The sequence below is a fragment of the Cnephaeus nilssonii genome, assembly GCF_951640355.1.
Source record: "Cnephaeus nilssonii genome assembly, chromosome: 10".
In the NCBI taxonomy this organism is placed as follows: Eukaryota; Metazoa; Chordata; class Mammalia; order Chiroptera; family Vespertilionidae; genus Cnephaeus; species Cnephaeus nilssonii.
In genome coordinates this window covers 36,854,854-36,872,362 of record NC_137081.1, presented here as the reverse complement: position 1 = coordinate 36,872,362, position 17,509 = coordinate 36,854,854, and the positions used below count along the sequence as shown (strand labels likewise).

General features: G+C 35.2%; 1 protein-coding gene across 1 annotated transcript in view; it reads right to left on the bottom strand.

Moving 5' to 3' along the window:
- The window catches only part of NCKAP1 (NCK associated protein 1), an 88,843-nt gene that overhangs the window by 42,243 nt on the left and 29,091 nt on the right, over positions 1-17,509 (bottom strand). The window contains exons 3-13 of the mRNA XM_079782616.1: positions 16,874-16,966; positions 16,622-16,678; positions 15,742-15,884; positions 15,568-15,658; positions 11,927-12,064; positions 11,080-11,128; positions 5,870-6,026; positions 2,948-3,004; positions 1,356-1,452; positions 997-1,103; positions 203-335 (exon numbers count right to left, since the gene is read on the bottom strand). Coding sequence (XP_079638742.1) covers positions 203-335; positions 997-1,103; positions 1,356-1,452; positions 2,948-3,004; positions 5,870-6,026; positions 11,080-11,128; positions 11,927-12,064; positions 15,568-15,658; positions 15,742-15,884; positions 16,622-16,678; positions 16,874-16,966 — 1,122 coding nt within the window. The remainder of the gene's footprint in view (positions 1-202; positions 336-996; positions 1,104-1,355; positions 1,453-2,947; positions 3,005-5,869; positions 6,027-11,079; positions 11,129-11,926; positions 12,065-15,567; positions 15,659-15,741; positions 15,885-16,621; positions 16,679-16,873; positions 16,967-17,509) is intronic.

The window sequence follows — 17,509 nt, the reverse complement described above, 5'->3', positions numbered from 1 at the left end:
TGCCTACCACACTAAACTACAACAAAATATGTTCTTCTCTCCAAATGATGATCCTCTTGACAAGATATAACTATAACTTATTTATATTTGTATCTCCACCATGTGGCACAAGATTATATTTTAAATGCTTGTTGAACAAACAAATCAGTTACTAGAAAGAAGGGAAGAAAAAAAAGGGAAAATAACATGAGATAGTTTTTACCTGCACAAGTTCATTGAGGACTACAGCATCAAAGCCAGAAAGGTACTGCACATAATACCTCTGCATTACAGGTCCGTATTTCCTTACATGTGCTCTAAGCTCTTCCATGTAAAATATCAATTCAGCAATGTGCCTTTTTTTTAAATTCAAGAAAAACATTTCAAAAAATAAATTTATTGTTATAAAGGAAAATGTGAAATGCCTTTGATATTATAAGAAGTTATTTTTAGAAAAATTACTGTTAAACATTTAATGCCATTATGTTTTTAAATTATTTAATATCAATAAAGAAAGCAAAAGAAAAGCTAAGACTAAAAAACTGATAGAGGAAAATCCAAAATGAACTTAGAACATCTCATAATCATTTTTAAATCACAAATAAAAGGGACTGGGAAGAAATAAGACTTTTCTTATTTCTCTGCTTCATTTATCTAACTCCTCATTGAGGGATTTGACAAAATTGACAGGAAAACATTTCAAATTTTACAGACTTGGTTGCAACTCTGTAAGGATTCTTAAATATGAATTCCATAGGAAAGTCACTGGGTATAGCCAAAAAACAAGAATTTTATGACCACCTAAAGTATTAGGAAAGGAAACATTAAAAGCCATAATTTTAAACTCAAGTTGACTTTGCATTCTAATTCATATCACCTAATGCTATGTTACAAATATGCATAACAAATATGAAAAGCCCTAAAAAAGTTTTTCAAAATAATTTTACTTCAAAGGCCCCAAATTCCAGTTATAAATCAAAATATACAAAAAAAGAGTTTTAATTGTTGCTAACTTACTTATCTATAAAGTCATCTGCACTCTTCTTTGGCATGTTATCTGCATGACGAAGTAGCCAGATAATTTCATCACGGGCAAAGGATAATGCCATAAAAACAAAAAGTGCCTAATTAAAAAAAATACAAAAACATTATTTACTCTCATGCAAAGATTAAAAACAAAACCTATTCATAGTCTTTCTCTAAGTGAAATGTCATTGCCAAGAATTGATAAAATCAAGTTCAAAAAGACAGCGCAGACAGAAAGGAGATGACCGAAGAGAAGTTGAAAGTACGTATCAGGGAAAGCATACATATAAGCAAGAAGTGAGAACAACAATGTAGAATGGTGCAGTTGACATAAGAATTAAATCAATTACCTTGGGACCTAGCAAGCCAGGTTGATCAGAGAGGGCTGCAGCCAATTCTTTCAGTGCAGACCTTAAAAATTTGCGTCTTTCTCTGTGCATTGAACCACTACAGGAAAAGACACTATTATATTCTATCTATTTCTACTAAAATTATTATTGACAATTAAATAACTTATCATTTTCAGGTGAACATCCAAAGTCTTTTTTTATGAAGCAGAACCCCTTACAAATATCATCTTCGATGTGCTTGCCATTAAGCAACTTCCCAATTTTACATTTATCCTTGCCTTTCTTGTGCTGCTTTTTGTAACCATGTTTGGTCTATTATTCTTCACCTATCAAAATACTACATCCAAACTTCAAGACCAATCCTGCAAGAAGCATTTCCCAATATCCAGATGTCTATTTCTGAATAATTTCTGCAATTTTAGTACCATATAGCCTAATTATAAACAGGACTATGAAATCCTCAAAAGCAATTACTGTCCTCCTATATATATTTTTGTCACCCCTACATAGAAATCAATAAATATAACAATAAATATCTAATTTCCCATGTTCTCATTTACTAAGTGTATTCCTATTACATATAAAAAATTGACTAAACAAGAGCTATATTCAATAAAAATATTGGGATGAGATCTATTTGGTCTCTTGTTCAAAAAACAGAAAGATGAAGAAAAGGATAATCATAAATATTCATATACTAGGTATTTCAATAAAATGCAAAGTAGAAAAAAGTTATTCTCACATATTAACATGGGAAAAAAACATAAAATGTTCTAAGTATTCCAACTCGTCATATTATGCAAAATATTCAATGCTTCAAGAAAGTTTTAAAATGTATATAGGTGCAAAAAATAAGTGGACACACACAAAATATATACAAAAAAAATAAGTATCAGGAATATGCAATACCAGAAATTTAGCTGAGACAGATCAGTTTGAAAAGACAGATTAAAATCTCACTCTCTACCTATGTGACCTTATGTTCTATCTCTCTCTGTTTCAATCATCTATAAAACACAGATAATGACACCTGCCTCAGAAGATACATCTTTCATAATGCTCAGATACAGTACTTAGTTATAGAATAGCGGCAGTAAGAGACTTGAAAGATACCTAAACTAAAAGTCATTTGTATGGTACTACCTTAGAGCATTTTCATCGCACTGCAAAAATAATTAAGATCTGTCTGCACTAATTCCAAAGTGTCTAGAGACTGAGGTTATATACTTATTTCCTATTGATTATAAGTCCCCCATTTCTGCTCGGCCAGTGTTGCTCAGTGGTCGAGCATTGACCCATGAACCAGGAGGTCATTGTTTGATTCCCATCAGGGCACATGCCCAGGTTGCAGGCTCAATCCCCAATAGGGGACATGCAGGAGGCAATCAATCAATGATTCTTTCTCATAATTGATGTTTCTATCTGTCTCTCCCTTTCCCTTCCTCTCTGAAATCAATAAAAACATATCTTTAATTTTAAAAGTCCTCACTTCTATTACATTTTACATACCATCAATATGAACTCACTTCAACAAAATGCTTTAAGAAATTCTTCTTGATTAAAAGTACCACAGATAAGATAGAAGTACTTACGCATGTGACACAGCCGCCTCTTTGCATTCTCTTATGTCATTAATACGTTTGTTATAGCTATGTGCAAAAAAAAAAAAAAGTTGGAAACATGTTGATCTTAATTTGAGCAATAAGTCAAAATAATTTAATCAAATACTAAAAGTCAGTTAGAACTGACATGTTATCAACAAGAAAAATGCCCTCAAACTTGAAATGCATGGAAGGGGTCTACCCACATCTTTCCTAGCCAGCACCTTATGTATCCAGAAAAGGCTTCCTAGATAAATTTCATAATATATTAGGTCCAACAATAAAGTTCACAATGTAGATTTTTACTTTATTAAATATATTCCCTTAAGCTCCAATAGAGACATTAAAATTATACTTCTGATGTAATTAACAGTTGTTTCTAAAAATTTAAAGTTCTGACAAAGCTATTACTTCTGACTTTTTATCACTTCTGACTTTTTATGCTATCTCAAAAGCATTAAAAAAATTCTGAAAGGACATATACTCGTGATCAATACTAAAGATTATTTAGGGATAGGGGCTCTGTGATGGAGAACACTGAGGCAGGAAAGCATTTGATTACTTTAAATTAAATGAAACAACACCAACATCAATTAGTTTAAAGGTGCCATCTGAAAAATAAATGCTAATAAATATATGCCAACTTCATGAATACTAAATACAAAAACTCAAAATTCCTCAAATATTAAAGAAACCTATCTTCCTGAAAACCTGGCTAAAACCACTTGACCCTAATTCAACTTCTAAATTAAGAATTCTAAGATTTATGTGTTCTCTGAGCATGTGTCCAAAACATACTAATTATATAATCACTGTCCTTTATAATTAATAAACTTTTATAATTATAGTCTGTCTTGTAATTAGTATGATAATTCATTTTAAATTAGATTGACCACTCACTATTTAAAAATTAAAACTTTTCAACTTTAAATAGAGATATTTAAATGGTAAATTTATCATTTAAAAAAGCATAACCAAAAGAAAACTCATTATATGATGTCACTAAACTTACTTGTATCATACATAAGCTCACTCAATATACACAGACTACCTGGTTCTAAATGTTTATATATATATAAATGATTCTACATCATATCTTACCTTATAATAGACAAATATGCAAATTGACCGCACCTTCACTACGCCCAAGCCACGCCCACCAACCAAGCCACGCCCACCAGGAAACCGTTGCAGGGATGTTGGGGTGTGGCGGAGCCCAAGGCTGGGAAAGCCTCGGGCGGAGGCTTTCCTGGCCTTGGGCACCAGCGGGGAGCCTGCACGGATCGCAGGAAACCACTGAGGGTCGGCTCCTGCGATCGGTAGCAGGGATGTTGGGTGCGGCGGAGCCCAAGGCCACCGCCCGGGTCCCCGGTGCCGGCAGAAAACTGGTGCAGGCAGCCAGGTGAATGAAGGTCTATTGCACGAATCTTCGTGCAAACGGGCTACTAGTTGTCAATATAAGGCATTATACAGGTTTCATGATTTGCAATCTGAATGAATTAGATAATGACAAAGCCCGTATGACAGGGTGTTTCTGGGAACTCCATTATCTAAAATAAAAGCTGAATTAAGACCTGAAAAGCACATAGGGTACTGTTTCACATAGCATGACTGAGAAACTATTTGCTTGAGAATGTCAGTATCACCTACAGTGACAGAAATCCAAACAATGGTCACTTGAAAAAGAGGGTGAGTAGAGGTTGACAATACTAACCAGAAAAAAGCACGAGAGAATTTTCTGGATATAATGGATATGTTCTATATCTGGATCTAGGGTAATTCATATGCAAATTAATTGAGCTTTGCATCTAAAATATGTACCTTTCTGTGTGTAAATTTTACCTCAGTAAATTACTGAGGGGCAGAGGCAGATTCCTTCAACCTCTCCGAGATACAGATATAGGAGATAGAGAAAGTTAGGAATAATACCCAGGATCCTGGATTTTAGTTCACATCCCAGGGTAATTCTTACGCACATTAAAATTTAAGACATATTGGTTAAATTGTGAGTATTAAACATAGCTTTATTTTTTAGTAACTAATAGATGCTTTATATTTACCTCAATTTAATTAGGGCATTAGTAAATAGGATAATAAATAAATGCAGTAAATTTAATTTCTACCTGAAACTAACAAGCCCAGCATAACATTTCCAGGGACACCAGAATATTTTAGATGCTCCTAATTTCAAAATATTTCATAATTGCTACCAAGTCTGAGCTCAACTTGGCTTTTATATACTGGCTACAGAAACTCATGTGGAAAGAAATGCAAGCATTAAAAATTTCAAGGAACAAATTTCTGAAAATTATTTACTTTACAGAAAATGAATGTAAATAAGTCATTTGGAATACCTGCCTATTAAAGGGAAACACGATTTCCTATATGCAGCAGTCTGACTTCTCTAATTGTTATAATTAATACAATACTTCTGATTGATTCATATACTTTTATAAGAACACTAAATCTAAAATAGTACTTTTAAAAAAGTTCAAAACCCAGTGTGGTGACTGGGGGGGGGAAGTGGAAGTAAAAGAGGGCATAGAGGGGATAAATGGTGATGGAAACCATTTCTTTAAAAGTTCATAACTCTAAAATGTATATGGTGTTTTTTTAGTACTATTTTTGTCTAAAACCATATTATGATTTGCAAAAGAGGATACCTTCTTTCTCCTAGAACACAAGTTTTAAAAGGGCAGGAATACTAGGTATTTTAACTGTGAAGTTACTTGTAAAAAATATGAATAATACCATATCAGGATGATTGTTAAAAACAACATGCTTGTGATTGGTAAGATGGTACAGGCAATATTTTCTTGTATGATATGACCCTTCTCTATCCCCAAAACTTCAATGAAGATAATCCACTCACTATCCTTATCCAAAAAGACAAAAACACTGAAGATGCCATACCCTCGTATGTTTACAAATAAGTCTTCCGCAGCTTTGTGAATGTGGAAAACTTCATCCCGAAAGAGAGAGAGGCAAGAGCTACTTTGAAGAGCTAGCTTCCAAAGATTCAGTGCTGTTGCATCAGTATTGAGGATCCCGTGGCACAAAATAAAGCCAACTTTAAAAAAAAAAAAAAAAGAAAAGTAAATACAAATGTAAAAATTTTCCAAAGTTAAGTTCTTTCAGTTACAAAATAGCTTTTTAGAAAAGTAAACACAATCACTAAATTAAGGCTTTTAAGTGACCGGTAATAATTCATATACATTCAAGATGGCAATAATATTGCTCTTTCAATAATTTTCTGTATTCTGCAAAATTAATTCTTTGAACCCAGACTGAAAAAAAGGGAGGGAGGAGGAGGACATCACTTCTGGGCTGTGAAGAAAGTCCTTTTAATGAATGACTAAAAGACATTTTCAGAAATACTTATAAAATATTTTAAGCCAGCCCCAGCTGGTTTGGCTCAGTGGATAGAACACTGACCTGCAGACTGAAGGGTCCTGGGTTCAATTCCAGTCAAGGGCAGATGCCTGGGTTGCAGGCTCAATCGCCAGTACGGGCCTGCAGGAGGCAGCCGATCAATGATTCTCTCTCATCATTGATGTTTCTCTCTCTCTCTCTCTCTCTCTCTCTCTCCCCCTCTCCCTCTCCCTCTCCCTTCGTCTCTGAAATCAATACAAATATATATTTTTAAAAATAATAAATGAAATAAAATATTTTAAGCCTGAGATCAGATACTAATTAAAACATAATAATCATCACAGTTGTTGCAATTAATGAAAAATAAAGCCAATCTACTTTTCTAAATCACCAAAATAAATGAAATAGCATCTTGCATTTTCATAGCAATTTATAGTTTGTTAAATAATTTTTTTCACACATTTTCTCATGTGATCCTGTGGAGTAGATAGAGCAGGTAAGTATTCTTTTATAGTTGAAGAAATGAATGATCAATGACTTGACTGAAGTTATACTATTAAATTAGAGCTAGACTTAGCCTCAAGTACTTACCCTTAAAATTATTTCAGTATATTATGCTGCTCTCTATTATATGAATTCAAATATCTTTCACCTTTTATTATCTACCTTGGAAATCCTACACAAAGGTGTAACAATCCTATATATGTTTGTTGATGTTCTTTCTAGCCCTCTATAATAGGCCATAAACCCTCTACTTTCATTCTTTCAACACTTACTCAATGCCTACTGGCCAGTTACAAATCAACCCTGTTTTCTGTGAGATTTCCCTAAAATTCTTAATAGTCACTCCCTTCTTTAAACTCTTGAATTATTAACACATAACTTGTCATTTACCTTTTTATTCTTAGTTCAACCATCCTTTAAAAGTGCCACTACACAAGCAAGCTAGCTCTTTAAATAGCCATTTACTAGTATTGTAGAGTCTGTACATATAGAAGTATATTTAACTTCCTTGAATTTCCTGTAACATATAAAAATATTTTTCATATAATAGGGCCCCTACAAGCAAGCCAATTATTTGATCTGGTATACAACCAAAGAAACAGAATACATGTATAGAAATTGAAAGAATCATCCAGAGAAATTTTGTTTATAAAATATTTTTTATTCAACGTATTGACTTTTAACTCTTAATTCCTGAGTAAAATAAGATTCACTTAAGGGGGGGGGGGGGGGGGATAGTAGAAGAATATCATGTAAGGAAAAATAACCTGTAAGTAAATTACATCTAGAAAATTAATATTTTAGAAAATTAATTGTAAGGCTAAAAGCAAGACACCCATGAAAAACACACAAGGTGTCAAAACAAGCCAGAGGAAAATCATTTGGGCAAAAAATGAAATAGGATCCCAAGTCAAATTTATAGAAAATATTCCTTTATTAACTTTTGGTCGAGAATATGATTGTATATTTTCAGAAAACAACTCCGAGACCATGTGGATTCCAGCAACAGAGAGGAATCGACATGACTACTCCAGCCATGAAGACAGAAGAGAAGCAGTCCAGAGATGGAAGACGCCGACGTCATCTTGCCATACTAGCAGTTAGCAGCTGTGCGTCACTGCAGGTTGCCCAGGACCAAACCAGAGAGAGTCGGACCTGCATTACCACCATTTGTCCACCATCCAGAACTGAAATGTCATTGCTGACATGTACACATAAGGAATTGTTTGACATTGAAATTGGGTCTCAAAAGAACTGTTGGCCCAGAAAGAAACTCACTACAGACTGATTCATTTGCCTGTCAGCATAACCATTATTGCTTTTCTCATTTTCGGTTCTTATAAGTGTATTTCTAATAGCACATGATCTCACTCATCTAGGGGAAATAATGAACAACATAGACTGATGAACAAGATCAGACCCAGAAACAAGGAGGCATGGATCAGATTGTCAGGCCTCAGAGGGAGGGTAGAGGAGGGTGGAGGTAGGGGAGAGAGATCAACCAAAGGACTTGTGTGCATGCATATGAGCCTAACCAGTGGTTAAGGACAACAGGGGGGTAGGGGCATGTGTGGGGAGGGGTGTGGGATGGAAATAGGGGGATGAGGACAAATATGTGATACCTTAATCAATAAAGAAATTTTTTTAAAAAAAAGATTCACTTAATATCTCACATCTTATTGTATACTTAGATTTCACAAAATTGCTGCTGATTAAAGGTTTCTATGAAAATATCAGTTATATTATAGATTAGCATATATTTTATTTTCTTGACAGGTTACATTATTAATTAAAGCATATTAATTTGTTTATGATAGAATAAAAAATAATTTAAAATCGACTGTCCAAGATTAAAAGGATAGTTTATTAATTAAACCACATTAAACACCTTTTCCTACCAAGGTCTGAATGAAAGGATAAAAAAATGTTTTTTATTTTCAAGCCATAAAAATGTTGGAGAACAAAACTAGACAAGAAAGTTAAAGAAAATCTTTGAAGATAGAAAGTAGATAAAACTGGACTATCAAGTTAAAAAGAGATGGGACCCTCTCTGTCTCTCTCCCTTCCCCTCTCTCTCTCTCTGCCCTCTTCCTTCCTCCCCTCCTTCCCACACTCTCTCTGAAAAGCAATGGAAAGAATATCCAAAGGTGAAAATTAACAACAACAACAAAAAGGCAGGAATTAGTAATCCAAAACTCCAGAAATAAAGAGAGATCTTTCCCTACGAGTCCTCTGAGTCCAACCAACAGAGCAAGAATAAACCCTGAAAAGAACATCAGGATAAGTTATTTTATAATTGCACTTCAAATACGTGGGTCCTCAATATTCTAAGCCTCAATAACTCTCAGCCCCAGGCTACAAACTAGACCAGTGATCTCAAACTTTAGCTTGCATCAAAATTGCCAGAAAGTCTTATTAAATCATATTGCTGGATCCATACAGAGTTTCTGATTCAATAGGTCTAGAGTGGAGATCAAGATTCTGCATATCTAAGAAGGTTCTATTCGATGCTGCTGGTCCAGGGACTACACTTTGAACTAATCAAGAACAACGCTCTAAAGAAAGTAGACCATCTTCAGTAGAAAAGTCCTTATGTGGGAACTGGGATCAAAAAGAGAAAAACAGAGTTTGAAGTAACTCTTTACCTTTATATTAACTCTATTCAAGGTTCAAACACATGAAAGCAGCAAAACTCAGAGTAAACCTTTACCTTGGCAACTGTGGTTATCCTAAATCTGTCTGGCTCCTCCTCCATGCCCACATGTCCTCCATTAGAGTAGCCTGCCTTCTGACCCACCTCCCTGCTCACCATACAAAGCCCATTTAAGGTAAAGACTGGGGGCAATAGTGCTGTATAACTCTAGAAGTCACCCATGCCACCTAAGTCTACTAATCAGCCCAGTTTTTCAGCCATACATACATAAACATAAAGAAACCAAGGATCACTGCACATTTGAGTAAAATAAATACTTCAAAAGCTGTGTTTCTAAATCAACTAACAAAGCATAAAAATCTTAACTATTGTTATAGAAAAAAAAACATAAATATCACAAACCTGATCAATATAAAAATAATAATAAAATGGCTAAAAGGCCCTAGCTGGTTTGGCTCAGAGGACAGAGCATCAGCCTGCAGACTGAATGGTCCCAGGTTCGATTCCGGTCAAGAGCACACGTCTGGGTTGCAGGCTCAATCCCCAGTAGGGGGCATGCAGGAGACAGCCGATCACTGATTCTCTCTCATCATTGATGTTTCTATCTCTCTCTCCCTCTCCCTTCTGTGAAATCAATAAAAATGTATTTTTTTAAATGGCTAAGAGTAGGGAGTCTGTGCTAAATTCCACCTCTTTCATATTAATGGGTGCAAAGTGCCAGTGCATAATGAGGCTAAGCAGAGAAATTTAGAGTGTTTACAAACGTTCATAAAAGTTTGAGTGACTTATGAATAGAAACTTAAGAATCTAATTGTTAGATTAAATCTAATAATTAAAAATATGGGCTTTTATTTTGTGTCTTTGATTATTGCTTTATTTCTGATCATTCTAGTAATTCATTTCTATTGTATTTTATAAAAGTATCAATCCAAAAATCATTAAAAAAGAAAAACTGGTCTTTCACTATAGACAAACACTGTAATAAAAAGTAGTTTCTAAAGTTTAATAAATCAAGAAACAAGAATCGTAAGAACTAAAAAACACAAACTGCTCAAAATTATTCCCCTCCACTAGTGGACATGGGGGTGATAGAAGGAATTACATTATAGCATTTCTCATTTTGTATTAAATCTGTGTCTCAATATCTACTTCCCCCATAGTTTGTGAACTTCATAGGGGCAGAAATCAGTAGGAATTTTATTCCCCCTGCATCTAACAAACTGCCAAATATATGAATCGTTTATTGTATGTTCTGAAGTGAATACCAAAAACTTTAACTGGATAAATGAAATATTTTAAAAATCATTCAAATACAAAATAAAAAGCTATATTAAGAGGCAATATAATGTAGACTCTGAGCCTTTGAGTTAGCCTGGGTTCTTACTTGGTCACTGTCAGTTACTAGCTGTGTGGATTAAGTTTTAGGTTCCTTATCTATAAAACATACCATCTACCCTAGCAGGATTAGTATGAGAACTGAATGAGGTAATGCACATAGGCTTAGCAATGTGCTTGCCACAGAAGTAATATGTATTACATGTTATTTTTCTCTAAAACTTAAAACTTAATCACTGAACTATTCAATTTTACTTACAGATAATCCATTTTTCCATTGCATCCAAAGAGAGATATTCACAAGGCATCTTAAAAAGAGAAAATATAAATTTGTGTTTAAAAGAAATTCTTAAAAACAAAACAACCCATATTGAATCACTCTCCTCTGACTTCTCAGAATTCTCATGACTCAATTCTTGGCTCAAATACCCCAACAAATTTTAAAAGTTGGGTAAAAGTTTTATAATCTATACTTAAAATTGCAGTCCATAAAGGACAATAAGAGCTGTGCTCCTTTCACATTTACATAACTTAACACCTCCTCCTTAAAAAGTAATGTTGCTAAATCATATTTAATCTAATAAACGACAACATCCAGATTTCCCAAGTCTATTTCAGAGTTTGTGGTATTCCAAAAGATAAAATTTTAGTCAAGTTAAAAAAAAAATTATGTAAATGAGTGCTCACTGTCTCATTCAAATCAGTAATTATGTGTGTGCATTTTCCATATACATAACATCTATATTCATACACACAAAGATTAAAAAGAAATATAACAGCATACAACAATTTTCTCTAGTTGGTAAGATTTGGGAAATTTTTTGTTTTTTTCTTGATAAATTTCTGCATCTTCTAAATTTCCACCATTGTAAGACTAAAACAAACTTTTAAACTTTAAAAGAAAATACTCATCCTACTAATTGTATTAACTTGGCATCAGAATCTAGAAATAAAAGTACTAAATAGTACAACTTAATTACTGAGCATTTACAATAAACTTCACTATAGGATAGTACTAATTAGAATACTGCAATAGCACTGCTTAACTCATTTTTTAAAAATCAAGTTTACTATTTTCATTCAAAAAGGGAAAAAGAGAATCATACGGTATCAGACTGTGCAGGATTAAGCATTGTACTGGGTGCACTGATGAGACTCAATAATTGGGCATTTCTCCACTGGTCGGCTGAAAGATTCCTTCGAGGATACACCATCTGAAGAGAAATTAGTGCATCTGAAAGAGACTAATAGAAGAAAAAATATTGAGGAATAAAATTTCTTTTTCCTTCTCCATTTAAATTCCAGTTACAGCTGCTGTGCATTTCTAATTGTACCATCCCAAAACAACACAGCCTAATTACAACTATGCTTTTTTAAATCTGAGGCTGGTCCCAGAAACCCTCCTCTAGTTTGTTTTTTGTTTGTTTTTATCCTCACCTGAGGATATGGTTATTTAATTCAGAGAGAGGGAGAGAGGAGGTGAGAGAAAGAGAGAAAAAGAGAGAGAGAAAGAGAGAAACACTGATATGAGATTGAACCCAAAACCTTTTGGTATACAGGAGGACACTCCAACCAACTGAGCCACACCAGCCAGGGCCAGATTTGTTTTCTTTATTTCATGAAAGCGAAATAAATTCTGCCTTCCTGGGTTAAGAGCTTAACTCATGAAATCATGTTACTTTTTTAAAGGTCAGAATGTTTGGAAATTTTAGGATCTTTATTTTAAAGGGGTAGAGAACCTACTGTCACACTTCTGTGCATGGTTGTACACTGATCGTTCTCACTGAGAGGAAAAGACATTGGGGTTATGTGATTGTTGCTAGAGCTCAACATGCTATATAATAAAATGCTAATATGCAAATTGACAGAACAGCAGAACAACTGGTCGCTGTGACATGCAATGACCACCAGGGGGCAGATGCTCAATGCAGGAGCTGTCCCCCGGTGGTCAGTGTGCTCCCACCGGGGGAGCGCCACTCAGCCAGAAGCCGGGCTCATGGCTGGCTAGCGCAGTAGTGGTGGTGGGAGCCTCTCCCACCTCCGCAGCAGCGCTAAGGATGTCCGACTGATGGCTTAGGGGAGCAGGCCTAAGCCATCAGTCGGACATCCCCTGAGGGCTCCCGGACTGCAATAGGGTGCAGTCCGGGCTGAGGGACTGCCTGCCTCCGAGTGCACAAATTTCATGCACCGGGGCTCGAGTATTTCATATTTTTCCAAGAATGCCTTATATGTACCCTATCCTAATAAAATGTGTCACGTGATCTATTAACTATAGCTTTAATCATTAAATACTAGGGGCCTGGTGCATGAAATTCATGCACGGGGGGGGGGGGGAGGGGGTGGTGTCCCTCAGCCCGGCCTGCACCCTGCAATCTGGGACCCCTCGGAGGATGTCCGACTGCCGGTTTATGCCCCATCCCTGCACAATCCGGAACCACTGGCTCTTAACCTTTCGCCTGCCTGCCTGCCTACCTGATCACCCCTAACTGCCTCTGCCTGCCGGCCTGACCGCCCTCTAACCGCTCCCCAGCAAGCCTGATTGCCCCCAACTGCCCTCCCCTGCCAGCCTGATCACGCCCCTAACTGCTTGCTCCCCAACACTGGCCTGATCTTGCCTCTAACTGCCTTCCGCCACTGTGGCTTTGTCCGGAAGGAAGACAGGACAACCAAAATATGTCCGGTCGACCCAGTCTAATTAGCATATTACCCTTTTATTAGTATAGATATATCATTAAAAATGTTTAATGTTTCATCTCATCTGCTTCATGCTTGTTTTTAGTTGTCCTTTGCTATTTATCTCTGCTTCCTAAAAATTCTGTAATGACTTTTTAATCTGGCTGCACATAAAATGCTAGAGGAGTTTGTTCAGAATACAGAATACAGAGCTCCATCTAAAATTTAGTGAACCAGAATCTCTGGGAACACAACCCAAGAATCTGTATTACAATTACACTACACCATTAAATTAATTAAATTAAAATTAATTTATTTTTAATGAATCCTAGCAAATATCTGATACTCTAGGACCGTGGTCGGCAAACTGCGGCTCGCAAGCCACATGTGGCTTTTGGCCCCTTCAGTGTGGCTCTTTCACAAAATACCACGGCCTGGGCGAGTCTATTTTGAAGAAGTGGCATTAGAAGAAGTTTAAGTTTAAAAAATTTGGGTCTCAAAAGAAATTTCAATCGTTGTGCTGTTGATATTTGGCTCTGTTGACTAATGAGTTTGCCGACCACTGCTGTAGGATATCATGAAGCATCAGAAAAATCAAGATTAGAAAAGAAGTGGTTTAATCCAAATAGTAAATTTTCCTTAAGTAATTATGAATAGTCCAGTATATGTTAATGACTATGGAGAACTTAAAGAAGCAAATCTGGTGTTAACTATTTGTGAAAAAAAAGCATAGATTAATACAAAATACCTTGTTAAAATTCTTTCAGCATCCAAAGAGAACAATGAACCAAGATACAAATACCCTGGGATTTAGTTCTGATTTTGCCACTATTTCTGCCAAATGGCTTATCATGTCATTTCTCCAGCCTTCAATTTCCTTATCTATAATAAGAATGTATGAGCTAACTACAAATTTCCTTAATGTACTTAGGTACTCTGGTTCTTTGAATTAGCACTACTGCAGAAAAATAATAATAGTAAGACTCCTTAGAACCAAAAGTATTTCATTAAGAACTATTTTTTAATATATCGTAAAAGACAGGCTTTCCAAATTATTTCCACAAAACTCGTGTAATATTTTTTCTCACTAAGAGACTATATTATAATATTAGAGGCTCGGTGCAGGAAATTCTTGCACGGGTAGGGTCCCTAGGCCTGGGTGGCGATCAGTGCCAATCTGTGGGATGACCAGAGGGGCAATCGGGGGCCCCTGTTGGCACCTGCCTTGGCCAGCCTGGCACAGCCCACTCGCCAGCCAGCCCCACCCCCTGCCGCCGCCTACTCCCGGCCGGCCCCGCCCCCCGCCTCCGCCACCGCCACTGCTGGTCGCCGGTCGCCTCCTTCTGCGGGGTGACTGGCGGGGCAATCAGGGGGCCCCCGCTGGCACCTGCCTTGGCTGGCCTGGGGCCTGAGGGCAGCTCCTACGTTGAGCGTCTGCCCCCTGGTGGTCAGTGCACATCATAGTGACTGGTCGTTCCACCAGTCGTTCCACCATTTGGTCGATTTGCATATTAGGTTTTTATTATATAGGATAGCTAAAATTTATCATGTACTATATATATAAATACTTTTAATGAAGCAACTAATTTAATCCTCATAATAATCATATGAAGTAGGTACTATTATTACTCCATTTTACAGATAAGAAAACTGATGTATAGTGAAGTTGGTTAAGTAACTTGCCCAATATTGCACAGTTAGTAATTGGCAGAGTTGGGATTAGTGCCCAGGCAGTCTGGTATGATAGGAGACGTTCTCAAATACTACACTTCACTACCTCTACACCCTATATTAAGTGTAAAAATATAATGCATCAATATATTCCTGAGTTTCTATATACTATTCAAAATCTAACTAATTAGTTCTCTGGTTCACATTTAGATAAAATCATGCATAGCTATTATTTATATCTTATTATAATTATTCCTGAGAGTTTATCAATTAGATAAAACATGCATAGCTATTATTCATATCTCATTATAGTTTTTTCCTAAAAGTTCATCACTTTATCTAACTATCCACATTTAACCTACATCACATGCCAATCAAAGGCCTTTTAAAAACCAGCTCTTACCTTACTATGGGGTACAAATTCTTCCATCATCTTCTTTAAAGGGTTTTCATAATCCACAATCATCTGACCAAGGCGTGGATATTCTCGGTCACTTAAAATAGACACATCAAATTTCACTGAGCTGTAAGCCACCAAATTGAGAATTTCACAAAGATTTTTATGATGCAGGTCTACCTTGCTCCATGGGTCATTTCATGAGCGTAGTTGTACAATCCAATGATTGCCTTCCTTTCTTCAATTCGAGAAAGCAGTATCATTAGTGTTGTATAGGTTATGATCAAATCTAAGTAGTTCTTTGTTAAATCAAAGTTTACAGTCTGGGGGAAAAAAAAAAATCAAGTTTAACTCCTTCCTATTTTACAAACTTTTAAACACACATACACACACAACAATCTTCATGGCAGCTACTGAAAGCTAATAATTTTCTGTAGTTATTTATTTTATTCCCATTTCTGAAATTCTAATTCATTTCACCAAAGACATGTAAAATTTGGGAGTTACAAATAGAGTTTTGTGTTTGTGACACAATTTTATGGATGAAAAAGAGTTCATTATCGCCCTATTTAAACTAATAACAGTTTAAAAGAATAACCAAAAACAACATAATATGAAACACTGGAGCCAGTCTCACTAAGCAAGAAAAAGGAGTATTAAGTAAATGAAAAAATTCACCACTAAGTCAATGGAGACATTTTTCACTTTGACTTCCTATATTTATAAACCATCTCACTGAGAAAGATTCTATCAAGTATGCCTTTTACAGAGAAAAACATTATCCACTTAACTTTGCTTAATTGGACCTAATAAAATAAAATACTAAAATTAACAACTACTTTCCAATATGCACAAGACTTATATTCAGTGACAATCAAATAAACAAGGTAAAAAGAGAATGCATCTTAACTCCTTACCTTGAAAAACAGTGCAAAACAATCCAAATTAACAATGCTAAAACTTAATATACACGTCATAAATGTCTAAAGAAAAGCATTCGGTCCCCTTAGTTCTACTAGAAATAGAGAGAATTGGGAATTTTTCTGAAAATAATACTTACTATATCGAAGAAGACCTGGCAAACATCCATAGTATTGAGCAATTCACAAACATGGTCCTGAAAATAAAAGGTTATTTTAATCTTAACTTATATAAATAATATTAACTTCAGAAAACACAAATAAAATGTATTTTAGAATTTAGTTCTAGAAGAATTCTAATTTTATTATCTACAAATGACAAAGCAATTGCAAAGTTAACAAATATCAAATCAACTTCAGAAATGTTAAGTTTTATGTACTAAAATACATACCTTAAATTCCATGACATCTACAAATGTGAAGTAATATAATGCCAGATTTTTCAGAATCTCTGATTTTTCTTTCTGTAGCTGTGCAAGCTGTTGCTGTAAACACAAAATCAAAATGTACTGTTCACTGAGAACAAATATATTTAATTTTACTACAAACTATCTTCTTTTATGATTGCTATATGAAAACACAAGCTTTTAGAACAGTATTTCTAGATGATTAACGTTTTTTTAAAAAGCCGAAATACTTGAGACAGCAACTGCTAATAGTGATCAGCAACTGACAAGTGTGAGGCTATAAAACAAACCAAAGCAGATTAGTACCAAACTGAACTACTATTAAGGAAAATTGGAAAATACTAGGAAAAAATAATTTTCAAATAAACTTTTTAAAAAAATTAAAAACAACTCATGAGCATGATCACATTACTAGAAGTAGAAGAAAAGAGGGTGGAAAAACATTGTAACTTACACTACAAAAAACAACGTTATAAATTTGTAACTTACCAAAAAGAACATCCAGGCAAAGCCACGTTACGCATGCAAAATAAAATGTAGATACAAACATAAAATACAGTAAAGGTTCCCTGACCAGATCCACAAAACACAATAATACATTAAACAAAAGCAAAACACCAC